This window comes from Glycine max, chromosome 16, assembly GCF_000004515.6.
Source record: "Glycine max cultivar Williams 82 chromosome 16, Glycine_max_v4.0, whole genome shotgun sequence".
Lineage (NCBI taxonomy): Eukaryota > Viridiplantae > Streptophyta > Magnoliopsida > Fabales > Fabaceae > Glycine > Glycine max.
Window position 1 is genome coordinate 31,669,858 of NC_038252.2, and position 19,385 is coordinate 31,689,242.

Genomic DNA, 19,385 nt, shown 5'->3' on the forward strand with positions numbered 1-19,385 from the left:
ATAATCAAAGATTATTTAATATTAAAAATATTATATATAAAAAAGTATTTCACAAAATATAATATATTTAATTTAATATATGTAATCATGTAGCTTGGATAAAAAGTTGTCATTAAAAAATTATATATATTAATTTATTTATGTTTTAATTTATAAAATGGAAAAAGTATCCGAGCAACACGGGGTATGGGCAATAGTTTTATACCTCCAAAAACCTTGAATTCAATTTCTATCTACTGTTTCATAAAAAAATAAATCATGAAAAACATGAATTTTAAGATAATTATAATTATACTATAAATCATGTGAAAAAATAAAACAAAAAGCTAATCTTTAATTCAAGAAAAAAAAACAACAAAAAAATATAGAAAGTTGAAACAATAACCTAACCTTTTTCGCTTCAATTCCACCGCTAACGCAGCCTCTTATTACCCGCAAAACAAATTTTAATTTTATTCTTTCTTTTCTTCATCCAACAACAGCAGAGTCACCGATTACGTTCTCTAAAATTCACTCCCAAAAAATTCTATTTGATTCCACCGAAACCCTAACCCCCTTTCGACGAACGAACCGCAATCACTTGCTCGCTCCTTTGATCCATTGTTGAAATTCTCGTTATCGCTCTTCGAACTCAAGCTCTCTCGCTAGCGATTTCTACTTCTGCACCAATTTCTGCGTTTTCTCAAGGTAAGCCCTAAACCTAAACCTATCATAGTTCATTTTATTGCTTTTTAATTTTCTCGCTTTTCAAAAGAAAATGTGTTATTGTATGGTTGAGAAGTAAAATAAAATATCAGAACATAAATGAAAAGGAACGCGCGAATTTTGATGGGTGTAACACGGAAGGAACTTTTTCTATCCATATCAGGTGCATAAATTGTTTTTCTAAACCACTAATTATTAATTAATTAAAAAACTAATGACTGACATTAATGATCAAAATCTTGTTAGATAACGTTAAGCACTGCAAGGAGGCTAGATATAAGTTTGAATTTGGGAGTTGCCTTCTCAAATATAGCAAATTGAAAGTTTATTTTGAGCACAACTTGTTTGTCATATTTATACATAAGGCTAGATAGATACCAGCATGTTTGATTGAGCTTCACAGCCATCGGTTATCACTTGTCAGGCTTCTTTATCTTCTACACCTGTGTCTCCACTCCACTTAGATTTCATTACACTTTGCCTTGTTCAATTTTCATTAATTTTTGTGCTCATTTTTCTGTTCAGGCTCCTTTTTAATTTTGATTTTATTTCCACGCTTTTCATATTTTTGTATGCAATAAGTTTAGGGTTTTTGCAAAAAGAAATATGGAACAGTGATTGTACTGTGTAATTTGTTTAGGTTGTAAACTTACTTTTTTTTTTCTCTTTTTAAATTACAGGCTTATCTGCCCTAAGATATGGATGAAGATCAAGAGATGGAGAGATTTGGAATGGAGAATGATTATGAGGGTGGCCAATGGATTGGCGGCGAGTTTTACTATAAGAATCGTAAAGAAAAACGCACTCAGACCAAGGATGATGTTCTTTATGGAGTTTTTGCAGATTCTGATGACAATGACGACGATGATTATCCGAGTAGAAAACGGAGGAAAGATTTTTCGAAGAAGCCAGACCTCACCAAGCCTGTGAATTTTGTGTCTACAGGCACTTTTATGCCTAATCAGGAAATTGATAACAAGTCCAAAGAGCAGGATGAGAAAGACGGTTATGTTAGTGAGGATAGGCCAGGGTTAGGTTTAGGTTTTGGTATGGGGTCTGGTTTAGGTTTTAATTCTGGTAATGCTGCGAATGGTTCTAATAGAAATGATGATTCTGATGAGAATGATGATAATAGTTTCTTGCCTACAGCGTTTGGGAAGAAGATTAAGGAGGGGGCGATGAGAAGGGAAAGGGAACGGGAGAGGGAGAGGTTGGAGAAGAAGAGGGGGAAGCATCAGAGTGCAGGTCAAGATGTGTCTGGTGATGTTGGAAAATTCGAGAAGCATACGAAAGGGATAGGATTGAAGCTGTTGGAAAAGATGGGTTATAAAGGAGGCGGGCTTGGAAAGAATGAGCAAGGTATTCTGGCTCCTATTGAGGCGAAATTGAGGGCCAAGAATTCTGGCATTGGGTTTAATGAGTCTAAGGAGACTATGCCGCTGCCTGTTTTGCAGCAAGAGAAAAAGAATGTGCCGGAAATCACCCAACCTGTGGTTGGCAGAATGAAGGAGAGGTTATGGTCAAAGCAAGCAAGGTCGAAGAAGAAAAAGGAGGAACAATATATAACTGCAGAGGAGTTGTTGGCCAGCAAGCAAGAACAAGAGTTGGAGGTTGTTCAGAAGGTTTATGATATGAGGGGGCCACAGGTTCGAGTATTAACAAATTTGTCTGATTTAAATGCCGAGGAGAAAGCAAAAGAAAATGATGTCCCGATGCCAGAACTTCAGCATAATGTTGCGTTAATAGTTCGGTTGGCTGAGGCTGACATCCAAGAGATTGATAGAGATTTGAGGAGAGAGAGGGAGACAGCACTTAGCTTGAAAAATGAAAAAGAGAAGTTAGAAACAGAGACAGTGTTTCAAAAGAAGCAGCTGGATAATATGGAGGAAATAATGAGTGTGTTGGACCGTGTTGGAGAAGAAAACACTTTGGGAACATTAACATTGGATTCTCTGGCTCAATACTTTAGGGACTTACTCAAAAGATCTGCTGATAACTACAAGTTGTGTAACTTGTCATGCATTGCTTGCTCATATGCTCTACCTCTATTTATCAGAGTGTTCCAAGGATGGGATCCTCTTCGAAATCCTTCTCATGGGTTGGAGTTGGTGTCACAGTGGAAGGCATTGCTTGAAGGAGAAGATTATTTTGATATATGGGATGTATCATCACCTTATACTCAATTGGTTTCAGAGGTTGTATTGCCAGCTGTCAGAATATCTGGTATTAATACCTGGCAGGCACGGGATCCTGAGCCAATGTTATGGTTTCTGGAATCGTGGGAAAAGTTACTTCCTTCTTCAGTCCTTGCTACCATATTAGACAATATAGTCATGCCAAAATTATCTAGTGCTGTAGATACTTGGGAACCACACCGTGAGACCATTCCTATTCACACTTGGGTGCATCCATGGCTACCTTTGCTGGGGAACAAGTTGGAGGGTATTTACCAGGTGATTCGTTTTAAATTGAGTACTGTTCTTGGTGCCTGGCACCCAAGTGATGGTTCTGCTTATGCTATATTGTCTCCTTGGAAGACTGTATTTGATTCTGCAAGTTGGGAACAACTTATGCTTCGTTTTATTGTACCGAAGCTGCAGCTTGTCTTGCAAGAGTTCCAGGTGAACCCGGCAAGTCAGAATATTGATCAGTTTTATTGGGTTATGAACTGGGCTTCTGCTATTCCTATTCACCTGATGGTTGATATGATGGATAAATTCTTCTTTGCCAAATGGCTTCAGGTTTTGTATCATTGGTTGTGCTCAAATCCTAATTTCGAAGAAGTTACAAAATGGTATTTGGGATGGAAAGAACTCATTCCAAAAGAACTGTTGGCAAATGAAAGTATCAGATACCAGCTTAATCGCGGTCTTGATATGATGAACCAGGCTGTTGAAGGTATGGAGGTGGTCCAACCTGGTTTAAAAGAGAATATAAGCTATCTTAGGGTACTTGAGCAAAGGCAATTTGAGGCTCAACAGAAAGCAGCAGCCTATACTCAACAGCAAGCTGCTGCTAGCTTGGGTGGTGCGGTCAACGCAGATGGTGCTCATGAATTGAGCTTGAAAGAAGTCATTGAGGCTCATGCTCAGCAACATGGTTTGCTATTCAAGATTAAACCTGGTAGAATGCACAATGGTCATCAAATATATGGGTTTGGTAATGTCAGCATAATAATAGATTCCCTAAATCAAAAGGTATATGCCCAAAATGAAGAAATGTGGTCTTTGGAATCTCTTCATGGTTTGCTAGAGTTGCATAATAAATCCCTTAGTAAAAGACGCTGAATTCTGCATTTGCCAAATGTGAAGTATCTCAATTCTCAGGTGCTCTATTTATCTAGTTTCTTGTACGACTTATATTATCTTGATTACTAGTACTATTTTAGGCTTTTGAGAGTTGAGATGTTGTGATTTCTATGCAGCATACATTATATGTGTTGATAATTCAGAAATTCAGAAATTGTGTGGATTTGGGAATTTAGATTTATTTGCACTTTGATAAATTTGTTTTAGTTCACTTGCAGTGCGCCCAACTATTAGTCAAATGGTAGTTGCAGGCTACATTTCTATAATTTTTTACTATGAAATCAATAATTGCAAATAATCTAGCCTTCCACATTCTGCATAAATAAATTACTGTTTTTCTTTTTCTTGCTCTTGTTTCATCATGTAATTATCAAGTAAACTTGCTGTTATTAATCTTTGAAGGTGTTTATAAACCATGGTACTTCAGCTGCTGCATAAATGAGTCATTCTCACAGTCAGATGATGGCCCTGCCAATTATTCCAAGTAGTATTTCTGCCCATCTTGCAAATATCATTTTGATCAAACAGGGGAAATGTTTTATTTATGAAATTCATCGTGAAGATCTTTTGATTGATTCATCTACCAACTTCCTTTTGCTGCTACATTTCCTTTTGGGATATGGATTGTTTCTCGGTACCACTCTGCTCACTTCCATGAATTGGATGTTGAAAAGTTATCATTCCATTATTTGCAAAGCCTAAGTGCAAAATGTTTAGTTTTGTTTCAATATAGTGCATCTGATACAAGGCATGGATTAAAGGCTTAATTTTAGTTGTTCTCTGAGAGATTGAGACTTGATGCCAAATCCCAATATGGGGTGATTGCATGTGACATAAACATGTTGAACAAGTAGATCTGAAATGGTGTTAGACGGTTGGTCATTCCTATTGCCATTATGGTATTTTGGATTAGAACTGTATTTTCTTTGGTGCTTGAATAATGAGATTGGATATGGTATGAACTGTGCTTAGAAATTATAATTAGACATGGGGATGCCAAGTTCTGTGAGGGAACTGTCACTATTAGGTGTCATAAACATAACCGAGTAGCAAATACTTTTCATGTCATCTTCATGTGTGGTAATCTGAGTGAACTATTATAGCATGCTTTTCCTTATATTATAGCAAATAGCATAACACAGTATAACCTCACTTTATATTATTGTATATAATATAATTAAAAATTGACAATTAAAATCTCTATTGTTTATGAAAAATAAAAAAAAATACAACTCCATCTTCATCCAAAGTTTTAAGTTAATCATGAAATACATTAAACTATGAAAGACTTAAATGAAAAACTGTCCTTGTTGAAACTTTGAAAGAGCTAAGCAGTCAAGGCATTACATGTTGATGTTAGGCATTTGAAGTGACAGAGGCCATAGCTGAGAAGCATGGAGTGTGACACACATACATCAGCAACGAACTGCTGGCTGGGAAGTTCCCCATGTTTCTGACCTGTGAAGATAAAAGAAATATAGGAGAAAGGGGGGAAAGTTTGAAAGAGAGTAAGAGACAAGGTTTGAATTTGTGATTACCTGGCAAGAGCTGGTGGAAAACACTGTTCTGCAGTAGACACCAGCGATGCTGCAGCAGATGAACTCAGAACTTGACCAGAATCTGCAAGAGGATGGTGATATCCTTGTAAGAGATGGATAGTGGATAGCTGTAACATTAGCAGTGTCCTGGTGTTGGAGGTGGTGGTGCTTCAGAGGTGGATAGTGACCAATAAGTAATGCATTAGTGCCCAACAGACATAAGAATTCTGAGGATTTATTATATTAGAATTAGAATATAGTACAAATTGAGCATCCTTATTTGCACACAGATAGCTTAAGCTATCCTGCACGTATTGGATTTTGCTTATTGCTATGCTATGGGTTTAGCATAGCACTGATCCTCCTTGTATTGCTGTAATGTGCACTATGTCATGCCAGTATCAACTATATACACGTACTAATATGTCCTTTATTCGGTTTTTCTTGTTCCAAAGGTTAATCATTATTCCTTGACATTTATTTTGCAGGCAGTTGAACTTGGAGGTTTGTTGAAAATAATGCTCAGGAAGATGTCTTTGCAGTTGAACAATCAACCATTCAATTTTATGATTCACACTAGTCCAATTCAAGACAACGGGTCATAGTTAGCATACACTCATTGGTTTATACAGATAATACCTCAATTGGGATTGCGGGTTTTGAGCTGGGAACCGGGAGCTGCATAAATACTTAGTTCCCCGAGGATGCTGCAAAGGTTCTAAGGGAAGTGAATGTTCCATGGTCAGAATAAAGGGTGTAGAAACATGTTGGTAACCTAATCTCAAACTTCTAAGGTAATAATTTTTTTTATTCCCATGTATGAGGGTCAAGCTTTTCTGTTACAAATTTTATACCCTGAGCTTCCTGGTGGAAGGAGTTGTGGCTCTCATGTGTCATTGATATTTGTCCTGAATCCATGAGGTATTTGAAATTCGAAATAATGTATTCATTGTGTATTGGATTCATTGAGCAAACGATTATGCCAAAAGAGGAAAGGCAACTGCATTTTTGATAATTTTGATGTCCTTTTGGGGATATGGTGAGGGACTGAGGGTATCTATTTACCCTGCTTATGCTTCAATAGACCAAGTGTGTGTTTGGACGCTGAGCAAAAAAAAAGTGTGTTTGGACAAACGCAGGTACAGTAACAAAATCGTCATATCTGTTCAGTTACGTGGAAGGTTTTATTTTTATAGCTTCAGGGGAGATAAAGTAGGTATCAACCCAGAAACAAACATGCTGTAAGTGTGTATAAAGTTTAATCATTCGGATCAGGATCCTATCCAGTTGAGTAAATTATCTCAACCATTAAACATATATAAATTTATAGAAAAATAAAACTTTTAAATATACATAAATTTATATCCTTATAATTGAATTGCAGGCATGCAGTTACATTTTGAACCTCAGAGGATCTTGATCTTAATCTTAATCATCCAGAGGATCTTGATCTTAATCATCCAGTCAATTCAATGACATTCTATTTCTATTACATTTCTCTTTATTTTGAATTCTATAATATGTGGCCACATGCATTAGCTCTCAAAGCTCTTATATCCGTTGTCTTGGAATGGCTCTGCTTTGGCAATTCATGCATTATTGTTTTTCCTTATTCCTCGATGATCGTCCCCCAAAGAGCTAATGAGTTGAAAGAAACTTTCAAGTTGAAAACATTGCAAGCTGAAAGTAAATGTGAAGTTAAAAGAATCATAAAATTATCCAATAGTTTTAACTTCTTTTTTTTATTTTTTATTTTTTATCTCAAGGTATTATTATTAACTTTAATTTTGGAGTAGTTTTTAAGATGAAAAAAAGAAAAATGTTATGTCAAACATAGTAAGCTTATTAAATATTTGAATTAACTGATCATGACATAAGTTATGTGGTGACAAATTCTTGTTGAATAGACATTTTAGAGTGGCCCTCCTCATTAGCATCTAATGAAGTGTTTACTAAGACTAACTCATAAGTTAGCTTAAAGCCTATAAATTAGAAATTGAGTTGAAAAGTTAAAAATGATTAAAATATAATTTTAGTCCTTTATGTCTTAAATTATATTTAATTTGATTTTTTAAGTTTTAAAATATTCAATTTAGAGTCTTATGTCTTTAAAGTGAGTCATCATAGTTTCTTGAAATAGTGATCCCTTTTAATTGAGACGCGATTTTGATTTGTATGTGCATGACTAACTAAAATAATACATTTACCATTTCACATCTTTTTAATTTGAACTAAACATAGGAATATATAGTTATACGTAAAAACCATAATTGTGATGACAAAGGAGTTATTAAGCAAAATCAAATATATATCTAAACATATTATGTTTTTATGAACTAATCAATATAGTTATCAAGTATAGTTCCTCCCATCATTACAAATAAATAAATTATCTTTAAACATTAATATGTATCTAAAACTAGGCATCTGCATTTCTTCCCCCTTTTTTGCTAATAGCATGACATAACCGACAAGGTAAGGTGTCAAGGCTCAGTGCTCTAGTTTTTGCATAGTTACCCAACACACCACATCTTCTCCATGCATGGAATTCTCCATAGGCTATTGGATCATCTGCTATGGCCTTCACATACGAAGCCAATTCTTCCATTGACTTGAATTTCACCCCTTCTATTATTGAATGAGGAGGGACAAAATCCATGATATTTGGAGCACCAAAATAGATTGGAATTGCACCAGAGTCTAAGGCATAAAATATCTTTTCTGTAATATAACTCTCAGTCCAAGTGCCCTCAATTACAAGGACAAACTTGTAGTGAGACATCACACAGTGTAAATGATTCCACCATTTGGTAAGTTTTGCAGCATTATCTACACATTCAGGATATAAACGTGGTGCCTTATTTTTTCCTCCAACATTATTTAGGCATTTGCCAAGTGAATGGTGAGGCAATAAACTAAGGATTTTGTGGGCAAGTTTGTTCCTTTGAGTTGTACAAGGGAAAGAAGACCAATAAACAAGTGGGACCTAGAAATGATGAACAAAATTAATGAAAGTTTTACAAACCTTTTCTTTTAAAATATTGATTAGTTCATACATAAAGCACACGCCAACACTGTAAACAGATTAGTAACCCAAATCTTGTTAAATTATTTTTCTTAACTAATCTCTTGAAAATCCTTTAACATCCATCTAACTTTGACGGGAACTGTAATGTTGTACAAAAATAATATTTTATCAGTTACATAACATATATTAGTTTATTTTAATATTTACATATAATAATTATGATGACACCTTTAAACATATAATCCATTAATTATTATCCTAATCATCTATTGTCATACCACAAGTTTCGATGTCTATTTGAGTTAGAACTAATGCTAAACCACAAATTTCACTTCTACGTACACTATGTTTGTAAAAGAAAATGTCTTAGTATATATTACTTTCATTTTTATATATATAATTATATTTATATATATAAGAAATAAATATCTAATTCTTCAACATTAATAAAAATAATTAAAATAGTTTATTTTAATTAATATTATCATAAATTTAAATTTTATTCTAAAAGTACTCATAAAATTAATTAATTAATTTAAGTGGTGGTTAGATATAGTGAAATTACTCATAATTTAAAGAATATTTCTTTTAATTAATGAGTATGAGTTATATTCTTAATAACTCAATAATTTTTTTATAATAAATAAAGGGTATAAAAGAAAATCAACAATTATATGTTTTCTATATTTTAAAACAAAAAACATACTATCATTTATTTCTTTTATATATATATATATATATATAACGTAGGCAGGACTCGTGAATTTTGCAAACTCTTTGAAACGGAAAGAAAGGAGGAGATGAAATGTTTTAATAAATATTTAAAATATTCTTACTTTTGAATACTTTTTTTCTTCCTATAAGGTGTATTTTTGGTGTTTTAGTTGCATATTTAATTTTCTTTGCTTTTACCTTTTTTCATCAAACAACCTATCAAAACATTTCCACTTTGCTTTTTTTTTTCTTTCCTAAACCAAAGGCTCTATAATTTTCTTTACATGAATTCAAATTACAGATTCCCAAATTCTATCTCTCTTTCTGTCCCATCAATCAAATCACACAACTCAATTAAAAAAAAAAAACATGTAATCTCTACACTCAAGCTTTGTCTCTCACCATATCACAAACTTTGTTTTGAGGCCAGGCTAATATCTTACACTGTATTGGAAAACGTCCAACGTTAATTTCGCAGGGATAAAGGCCTTTTAACCTTAAAAAAAGGAGGGATCCATTACATAGAAAAGGGAGCGATTGAGTGTAACATTAATAGTGTGTTTTGTAGTATTTCGGGTATCACTTGATGCATGTAAACCGAAAGTTATGAAGACTTAATTCTGTGTATTTTAGGTCTGTGAAGTGAAAAGAGAGTATGTGATCCACGTTACTTAATGATTCCAAATACACACCAAAACGTTTCCAAACTATGAAGAGATGACGTGAACTTTTATTAATTGAGTTAATGCCATTGATAGGATAGAGAAAAAGACAAAGTTCAAGATAAGTGATTTCAATCCCTTTAAAATAAGAGATATATGCAAAGAATAATTTTGCATTCATTTTTATGCAATACTAATCAATGAATTTGGCACTCAAGAAGAAAAAGAACAAGAAGAAAAACATTCAAAGAATAAGAAAGGGAACAAAAAAGCTTAGGGTTATATGGTTTGAGAAAACATTTTCTTCTTCTTCTTTAATTATAAAAATGTCAAATTATTGCCACTTTATTTCCTATTCTTAAACAAATGTATATAAAACAATGAAAATATAAAAAATTGAAAATAAAAAATATTTTTTCAAACCAAACAATTCTTACATTTATGAATAAATTCTTGCAATCAAGTATCTTTTGTGTGTACAATGGTGGCAATGAAAATTGAATACAAGTCCTTATGCACCTATCCTAATCTCCTACCACTAAGGCAACCTAGTGGATTTTGTAATAGAGTATATAAAACATATAGTGAGAATTTAATGCAATTTTTTTTTTTAACTTTTAGTTTGGTATTTCAATTTTAACAAGCAATTGGTCATACAAAAATACAAAATTAAAAACTACTTACATTGTTCTTATGGGAAGAAATATGGTAATTTCGACCATTATGGAATAGGGAACTGGCATAGGTTGATTGCAAATCATCTTTAGCATGATAACTAATAAATATTTCTTCACGACCTGATCGCTTTCTTTTAGGTTCAAGGTCCATGTATACACGAAGTGGTTGTCCAATGCTTCTCTAAATTCAAAAGAACAAGAAACAACTAAGTCAATTCTTATAGGAAATGAAATTCATTTTTGATAAACTAAGTTTCTTAAGTCATTGGCAACAAATTTATTTAACACAATTGTGGATGCTCAAAGTTCAACAAAGTTTCAAACAAACAACCCTTGCAAATCAAACATTTCATACTAAACATGAGCAAGCAATTATTACTATGACAATTGTAACATTTCTACATTCAATTTATTAATAACTGTTATTAATCTAAATAAAACAAAAAAATTCAGTGTGAGTAACAAGAAGAGACAGTATGATTGTCCAACAGTAAGCTCATTTAAAATAAACTAGTTCTGATGTATTGCCAAGATGCAAAGAGGAATATTAATTTGTGCCTTCCTAAGAGAAATTTAAAAAAGGACACGTATAAGTGTAAATTCTTACTTGTTTTTCAATCACATGCATTTGCTATGTAAATTCTCATTCTTGGTTAAAAAAAAAAGAAACCTGTAATGTTACAATTAAAATTGCACATATTAAATAATATAAAATCACAACTTTTAACACACTATTTATTATATGTTCAATAAATTATATGCAAATTCTATTTTATTGAATGCATGAGATCGATCTAGACCCGTATATAATTCACTTAATAACATAAAATATATAGCTAAACTTTATCATCCACACAACACATAATAAAAAACAATAAGTGTAAACATCATAACCCAAAAAAATTGTTACTTGTGCCGGAGGTTTAGTCGTTTCAAACAAGAAGGCATCAGGGTTGTCAGCAAGAACCAGTGATTTTGTCCACAAGCAACTCAATCCACATGGGCAAATGTACATGTTATTTAAATTGTCAGGAATCCATGTCCACCCTTTCACCAAGATGCTCACATGTTTCATTTTCAGCACCCCACATTCCAATTGGCCACCAAATTGATCTTGCAAAGAAGTAGAAAAACCATAATTTGAACCATTTCTTTGTTGGTTTATCTCTTTCTTGAATCGGGCACACCCCACTTCGGAGTCCCACTTTTTGAATGCACCAACCACGTCGGTGAAAGCCTTTGATTGGTCTTTGATTGGTTGGGTTGAGAATTGTGATAATAAAGAAAAAGAGGGGAACTCAATGATCCCAGATATGAACAAGATCAAGAGAATGAAACCCAATGTGTTTGCTAAGGTAATGAAATGACGTAGGGGTAGAGTGAAGAATGATGAACAATTGGGAACTCTCATCCTCTCTTCGGAGTGCAAAGTGAAAAATGTGAAATGAATGGTAGACAACACTAATAACATATACAAGAGAATATCTTAAATTATACGATACAATAATGATAGTTCCACGCCATCAATTATTGTTTACACGTACTCCAAATTCTTCTTTTTATAGTATGAAATAAAAAAAATGAAATGAGATTTCTCCTCTTTTTACCCTTAAAGGGAGGAAAGTAACGAGTGATAGGGATAGTGTAAAAATCTGAGAACGTCATTCTTCTACTATGGGTTGGAACCAATTCAAATACAACAACATTTTTGTCTTCATTATAGTGGATATTTTTGGAGGGTTTATAGTTCCTTCACCCAGTGAAATAGTTCATATATGTTCGGTTGAGGCATGCTTGGCCTTGAGAAATTGAAACATGTGTCCACTTTAAAGTGTGACACCTTCCTTGCGTGCATGCTTGAGTTGGACAATTAGTGAGTTGGAGACAACTTAGCATCAACAAAAACCTACAAACACTACTACCAAACAAATATCAACTAGGAAAACCGATACACATTTTCTGTCTTGATTTGCTTTCCGTTTATTTCTGACGTATGATACTTGTAATGGTAATGAATGCTTTAATTTGTTTAGCAATAGTTTTTTTATTTAAATTAATTATCATAACCTTTCAAAGGTTTAATACGTAAAAACGAATATAAAACAAGAATTTTAGGGTTTTTAGAATCAATTTGAAGGTAAAATACCTATTCCAATCAACTCAATGGTGTAACTTAGTTAGTGAGAGATGACTTGAGTTTGATCCCCATAAAATATATTGATGAGATCCTCATAAAATATATTGATGAGGATGAACGGTGAACTTTAAATGTGTTTAAGTCTCAAATTAAAAAAAAATATATTCCAGTCAAAATTAATTTTAACCTTATCTTAATAATTTAACATTAACAATTTTATATATTAATAAACATATGTTAACTACATTTAATTTTATGCATTTAACCCATTAGGGTCAGCGTGGTAGATGTTGGAGTAGATTTTATAAATAGATATTTTAAATTTTAATTTTATCCCAATTATTTCTTAAAAGCTCATTAATATTATACAAAAGTCCCAAGTGACAATTCCTTGAAAGTCCTGAGTGACAAAATTAAGAAAATAAGAGTAGATCAATCAATCCTAATTAACAAAATGCATGTAAAACAACTAAGAACTCCATGCGAAATATGCTACGAAATGCAACACATTAGTTCCACTCAAATTTATTACCGGCAAATTGAGTTATTAAACTTTAAAATGAACTAGTTTTTTATCAAAATGATCGAAAGGTCCAAATTAAGCTACAAAAGTTAGATGATTTTGGTTTTTGGAGAGATTTAGACTTTGTCAATATAAAAGTATAGGAAAAAGTCATGTTTTAAAACAATCCGTGCAAGGAGTTATGCAGTTGCAAAGTTGACACTTTTTACAAGTTCAAATCACGATTTGGGTACCTAAACCATGTAGTTTCACTCTCAAATGGTGAGTTTAATCTACCAAGATCAAAGCAAATATATAAAACCGGTACCCTTTTGCATTATTGTTTAACCATTTCTTGAAGGTCAACATTAAATGGTTTTGTTATTCAAGAAGAAATTAGAATTGTTGGGGCAAAGGCACACCGGAAGTTTAATGCATAGAGGAAAGGTTTTTAACAGAGTCTTGAGTGTGAGAATATCTGGGTACATACTTACTCTCACAACTCTACTAAAGTTCTTTTATCCAAGCTACATTTACTCGACTTAAAATCAAAGATGCACATTCAAGAGATTCATAAACCATGGGTAGCTCACTGACATTGGAAATTTAACTAAATACTAAAGATTTATCATAACAGTTCAAAAGGGCATGATCGGAGGATAATCGATCTACACCTAGAATTATATCAAAATGAGATAAAGGTGAGCAATTTAGTCATGGGTAAGATGGAACAAAAAATAAAATAAATGAAAGAGTAGTAACAACAAGATCACAAGGTAATGAAAATACAGGTAATATATATATATATATATATATATATATATATATATATATATATATATATATATATATATATATATATATATATATATATATATATATATATATATATATATATATATGACCTTTAATAATATTTTTGTGTCTAACACTAATTAAAAAATATTGTTAAATTATAAATAAATATTATTAATTTTTTTTGATATTTTATTAAATATTATATATAATCCATGTTGTTAAAGTCTAAAATGTCATAAAAATAAATTAATAACATTTATTCGTAATTTGACTATATTTTTTAAATGTTATCAAAAAAATTTAATAATATTTTTATTAAATGTTAAAAAAAAATATCGTCAAAGATCACACGTAGGTAATAATGAAAATTCAGATCTCTCACGAAATCATCATATCAAATAAAAAAAAAAATGTGTTGAGCTTGAATCATATAGTTCATCTAACAAATTTTCATTTTTGGTACACTTGAATTAGATCATCAAATTGAGTAGCTTCACAGCCCCTCATAATGAATGCTCGAATTTTCATTGAAAGATATATTCTTAATACTCGATTTTTCATTGAAAGAAATATTTATATTTAGGGTCTAATCATGCCTTAAATAAGAATAAATATGAAGGAGGAGACCTGTTGGCAACCAAAATAATATGTTTTTATTATTAGGGAAAAAAACACTCGACTGTTTTCAATATAGCGTAGGGACCATTTTACAAGATATTTGGACACCATACAATTGATTCACCTTAGCCATTTGCACTTTCTCTCATGGATTCAAGATGCATTACTTCATCTCCCTCTTTACATTTGCGTCTCAAAATCCAGAGAAATGCAAAAGTAAATCCATCATGGGCAAGAAATCTACACAGGAACACAACAACAACAACAACAACTGAGTTTAAAATGCGCAAGTATGACATGATTTACCATGATTCATTCTCTAATATTGCCTTGTAGAAGTGTATTTGCTCTTCTCTCTCTGCATCTTATATGATGAGTTCCAACTCCTCCCAGCAGAAGCTATAATAGCTGTTTGTGCTATCTCCACTGGCAACAGCAAAAGCCAGTGATTAGAAGGAAGCATTTTGCTAGAAAGGCCCAGAAATTCTCCACTGGATTGAGCAAGAGAACTAGCAAAGTAGCTGAGAAGAAAGAGGGTACTGTTGCTGGTGCAGTTGCTCTTATCATTGGTACTAGTATTGGTACTGGAATTCTTGCACTTCCAGAGAAAGCCTTCCCTGCTGTACTCCCTTTTCTCTGAGCTGAAAAAATGAAAAAAAAAGGATAAAAATATTTTCCCCCCTCAAATATCTTGAAATTTGGTTTTAATCCCTATAAAAATTTAATAAATGCGTAGTCCCAACATTTTTTCAAAATTGGTATGGTTTTAGTCCCTCATTGGTGACTAAAATCGTGTGTTTCTGTTAAAATATAGGACTGAACATGTATTAAATTTTTATACAGACTAAAACTGAATTTCGAGAGATTTGGTGGGAACAGAAACATATTTTACTTAAGAAAAAATAGTCGAAAGTGTTTGTCTTTTTCATGCTGACATGTCCAGAACATTTATGTACAATTGCAGGGAATTATACCAAGTTCTATATCAGTGATAGTGTGTTGGATTTTTCTTCTCATTGAAGCATTTTTGCTGGTTGAAATTAATGTGGCTTTGATGAGGAACAAAGGAAAGAAACAGGAAGACAATGAGTTGGATGTCATTTCTATCAGAACCATGGCCCAAGAAACACTTGGGGACTGGGGTGGAACAATAGCTACTATTGCCTATGTTTTCTTGGGATATAGTTCCATGGTTGCATATAGTTCCAAATCTGGGGAGATCCTTTTCCAACTCATCAATCTCCCAGCACCAGTTTCAGGCTCTCTATTCACTGCTCTCTTTACAATGCTTGTCTCAATTTGGGGAACTCGCGCCACTGATCGAGTCAACCAGTATCTAACTGCTTCCATGATTGGTGCATAAAGTTTTGATTTTTAAGCTATTCATGCTTTGTAACTTATTATTGCCATTGTGCAAACTTGAGCATAGTTTTACAAATATTGAATTATTTTGTGTTTTTTCTTATTATGGTTTATCTGGCTGTATTTCAATCTAGAATTTTGTGATGAGTAACATTTTGACTGCATAACAATGAGTAGCTTCTTGTAAGCAGGTTTATTGTTGGCTATTGAGGTGCTAGCTGTTGTGTTTGGGGGATGGTCAGGAGTTGGGGGCATTAGTGACTGGACAAAAATTCCACCAACAATACCTGTGATTATTTTTTCCCTAGTGTTTCATGATCTAACACCATGTAAGAATGAGAAAATTATAATGTTACATATATTTTGAAACTAGTAGTTTTGCTAAAACATTTTGCTTTTAAAACCTTGCAGTTATATGCTCTTATTTGGAAGGTGACATTCGTCGTATAAAAACTTCTGTTTTTCTTGGTGCTCTTGTGCCACTGGTGGCAGTGCTTGTCTGGGATGCAGTTGCACTTGGTCTTGCAGCTGAAGCAGAACAAGTGGTTGATCCGGTTCAGTTGTTATATAGGTAATTCTGCTCCTGCAGAACAATTTGGGGGCATTTGTGTTGATAATTAACCATAAAGTATTTTAAGAAACCTAGTGTAAAAATCATTCAACAAAAGTTTTATCCCACCAGGTAATGTTGGTTACATAGATTGCAAGATGCAATTAGACTTTTAATATATTATGAATATGAAAGTATTGATGCAAGCTTATCCATTATCATGAATCAAGGAGTACACCATATATTTATTTTTTTACTGAATCTCCACCCATCACAAGAAATAGAGCTTTCCACAATTATGTCTCAAATATTTAGACTGTTAAATTTCAACCTCAAACAACTAAAATTCATAAATGTCAATTTTTTAGGTTGAGATGGAATGGTGTTTCTATTATGGTTGCTGCCTTCTCACTTTTGGCAGTAGGTACATCACTTATTGGCACCCTCCTAGCCTTCTCAGAGTTCTTCAAGGAGCAACTTAAAAATGGAACCTGGCATTCCCTTCCCACTAAAAAGGTAAAAGTAAATTATGTACTTTTAATATCTTTATTAATTGCAATTTGTTACATTTTTTGCCTATAACACAGTCAATAAAGAATCATGCTATGTTTTAATGAAGAAAGTTCTTTGGACAGGAAAATTGGTGGGGCAGGAATAAAATAAATGTCATAGCTGCAACAATGGTAGTTGCTCCCTCTCTCTTTGTCTCAACAACATTTCCGGATGCATTCTCTGCTGCCACAGATATTGCTGTAAGCTGAGAAAGAGTTTTTTTTTTTCTCTTTGTGTGGCAGTGGAAGATTCTGCTAGTTTGGGTAGAGAAAACATTTTTTTTTTTTTACTTTTGATTAGAAAAATGGCACCTTATTTTCATTTTGTTTTCTATTTTCAAAAGTTTGTATAGGAAATAGAGTGTTTTCTATCTTTATATTCTATTTTTACTGTTTTCTGTATAAATTTTTTAAAACAAGAAATAAAATGAAAATAAGGTAACATTTTTGTAATTAAAAGTTAAACTAAAATATGTTTGTGATTTCTAATAAATATCTGAATTTTGTATTTATTTTTTAATATATATATATATATATATATATATATATATATATATTTTGTTTTTGCTCCCTGTAAAACAAAAATTTTACTTTTGATCATTGATATTTTTTGTAGTCCAAAGTAACGAATTTTGTGTTTGATTTTTGATAAATTTTTCATTTATTATTAGTCCATTTGAAAAAGATTAATAACAAATAAAAAAATTATAAGGAAACAAACATAAAATTTATTAATTTATCATAACTAAAAAAAATATTAAGGACTAAAAATAAAATTGTTATTTTATTAAGGATTCAATGCAAAAAAAAAATTATCATAAAAAATACAAAATTAAATATTTATTAAGAATTAAAAACATATTTTAACCTAAAAATTAATATAGAAAAGAAAAGGAGTCTAACACTACCGCCTGATTCCTAGGAATAATAGAAATGAAGATTGAAAACGTTTTCTCAAATTAAATGGTTAATGCTTTAAATCAAGTAGATGTTCCTTTAAATCACATGCAACAAATTCTGGTTTTTATGGTGAAATGGTTGATCCTTTATTTTGAACAAATTTAGGGGGGCTATTGCATGACAGTGCTCTATGGAGTGCTTCCTCCAGCAATGGCATGGGCAATGCACAAGAGGGAACCCGAGCTTTATGGTCGAAAGGAATTATTAAATGCAAATGTTGCACTTGTTGTGGCTGAACTATTTGCTTGTGGCATTGTGGTGGAGCAAATCCTGCAAGATATACCAGCTCTGCACTCATAAATACCTTTTTTCCTGTTTAAACATTTACCAAAATTCTCTGTACAAGGTTTTCCTCCTCATGCCGCTTGCTTCGGAATAGAATCATGTGTGCTGAATTTGAAGGAAACGGAGATTTGTCATGGTGCATGCCAAAAGTTTGGTGCTGAAGAATTTATGAAGCAATATAGAATTTGCTCATTACATTTGACTTAGCAGCAAAGGCTGCTAAGCTTGAAACCTTATTCAAATATTTGGTTCGGTCATTGATTCATGTCCGTTTTCTTCGGGATGTACATAAACTGCATTTTAATAATCATTAGTAATAGACATTATTACAAATTTAGGGGGGCTATTGCATGGATTGCTCCATGTTGTTTTGCAAGCCAGTCAGCACATGCATTAGCTTCACGTAAAAAGTGCTTAAAGCAAGCGTTCCAATTAAAAGCCAACATTTGTTGAATTTGTCTCATCAAAGATTAGTGAGGGTGAAAGATATCAATGTTGGTCTGGATAAGCTCCAAAGCCAGTTTTGAATCTGACCACAAATGATATATTTTGTCCTATGATATATATAACACAAGTTGTATGTGAAAAATGCTTATGCAGTTACATACCTTTCATTCTCATATCATAAGATGAATTAGGTGAGGGCAGTCCTTACACAAAAAACAACCACTACCTGTCAATAGAGACTATCTTTCTTGCTCTTAATTTATATGTGACATTCTCTGTCCTGACATACATATAAATAAATAAAACATATAAAAACATTTATCAATAAATTCACGTGGGTAAAAGATTCACATTCACTTCACAGTTATCAAATAAGACTTATTAAAAACATATTAGACTCAAAACAAGGCCGTCAAAGTTTACAAAAAAATGTTTTGTTTAATTAGTGAGATAAAATAAAATAAAATAAAATAACATTATGCAATTAAAATAAAAACTCATTCTCAATGTCACATCCTATCAGAGTATTGTGTCCCAACGTCT

At 32.5% G+C, this 19,385-nt stretch overlaps 3 protein-coding genes across 6 annotated transcripts; 2 read left to right on the top strand and 1 right to left on the bottom strand.

The window, feature by feature from the left end:
• The first annotated feature begins 228 nt into the window (after positions 1-228).
• Positions 229-6,489, top strand: LOC100781621 (septin and tuftelin-interacting protein 1 homolog 1). 3 transcript variants are annotated; one of them, XR_001385505.2, is made up of 4 exons: positions 229-687; positions 1,386-4,031; positions 4,416-4,647; positions 6,040-6,489. XR_001385505.2 is itself a non-coding variant. In XM_003548021.4 (3 exons), exon 2 carries the CDS (start codon positions 1,404-1,406, stop codon positions 3,990-3,992), a length of 2,589 nt encoding a protein of 862 aa, XP_003548069.1. In that variant the 5' UTR covers positions 229-687; positions 1,386-1,403; the 3' UTR covers positions 3,993-4,031; positions 6,040-6,489. The 3 variants fall into 3 exon arrangements, 1 of the variants encoding a protein (XP_003548069.1); XR_001385506.2 differs by having other exon boundaries at positions 4,416-4,497; XM_003548021.4 differs by lacking the exon at positions 4,416-4,647.
• Positions 6,490-6,902: 413 nt separating this feature from the next.
• On the bottom strand, positions 6,903-12,159 carry LOC100792965 (alpha-(1,4)-fucosyltransferase). Its single transcript, XM_003548894.5, has 3 exons — positions 11,543-12,159; positions 10,640-10,813; positions 6,903-8,537 (listed from the first exon to the last, which is right to left on the bottom strand). The coding sequence occupies exons 1-3, from the start codon at positions 12,101-12,103 to the stop codon at positions 7,971-7,973; spliced, it is 1,302 nt and encodes a 433-aa protein (XP_003548942.2). The 5' UTR covers positions 12,104-12,159; the 3' UTR covers positions 6,903-7,970.
• A 2,605-nt stretch (positions 12,160-14,764) lies between these two features.
• On the top strand, positions 14,765-18,728 carry LOC100793479 (tyrosine-specific transport protein). Of its 2 annotated transcripts, none has more exons than XM_006599378.3 (8): positions 14,765-14,977; positions 15,081-15,309; positions 15,652-16,042; positions 16,241-16,378; positions 16,461-16,620; positions 16,968-17,115; positions 17,235-17,351; positions 18,216-18,728. In XM_006599378.3, the coding sequence occupies exons 1-8, from the start codon at positions 14,835-14,837 to the stop codon at positions 18,408-18,410; spliced, it is 1,521 nt and encodes a 506-aa protein (XP_006599441.1). In that variant the 5' UTR covers positions 14,765-14,834; the 3' UTR covers positions 18,411-18,728. The 2 variants fall into 2 exon arrangements, with proteins under 2 accessions (XP_006599441.1, XP_006599442.1); XM_006599379.3 differs by having other exon boundaries at positions 14,766-14,977; positions 15,084-15,309.
• The last annotated feature ends 657 nt before the right edge of the window (positions 18,729-19,385 follow it).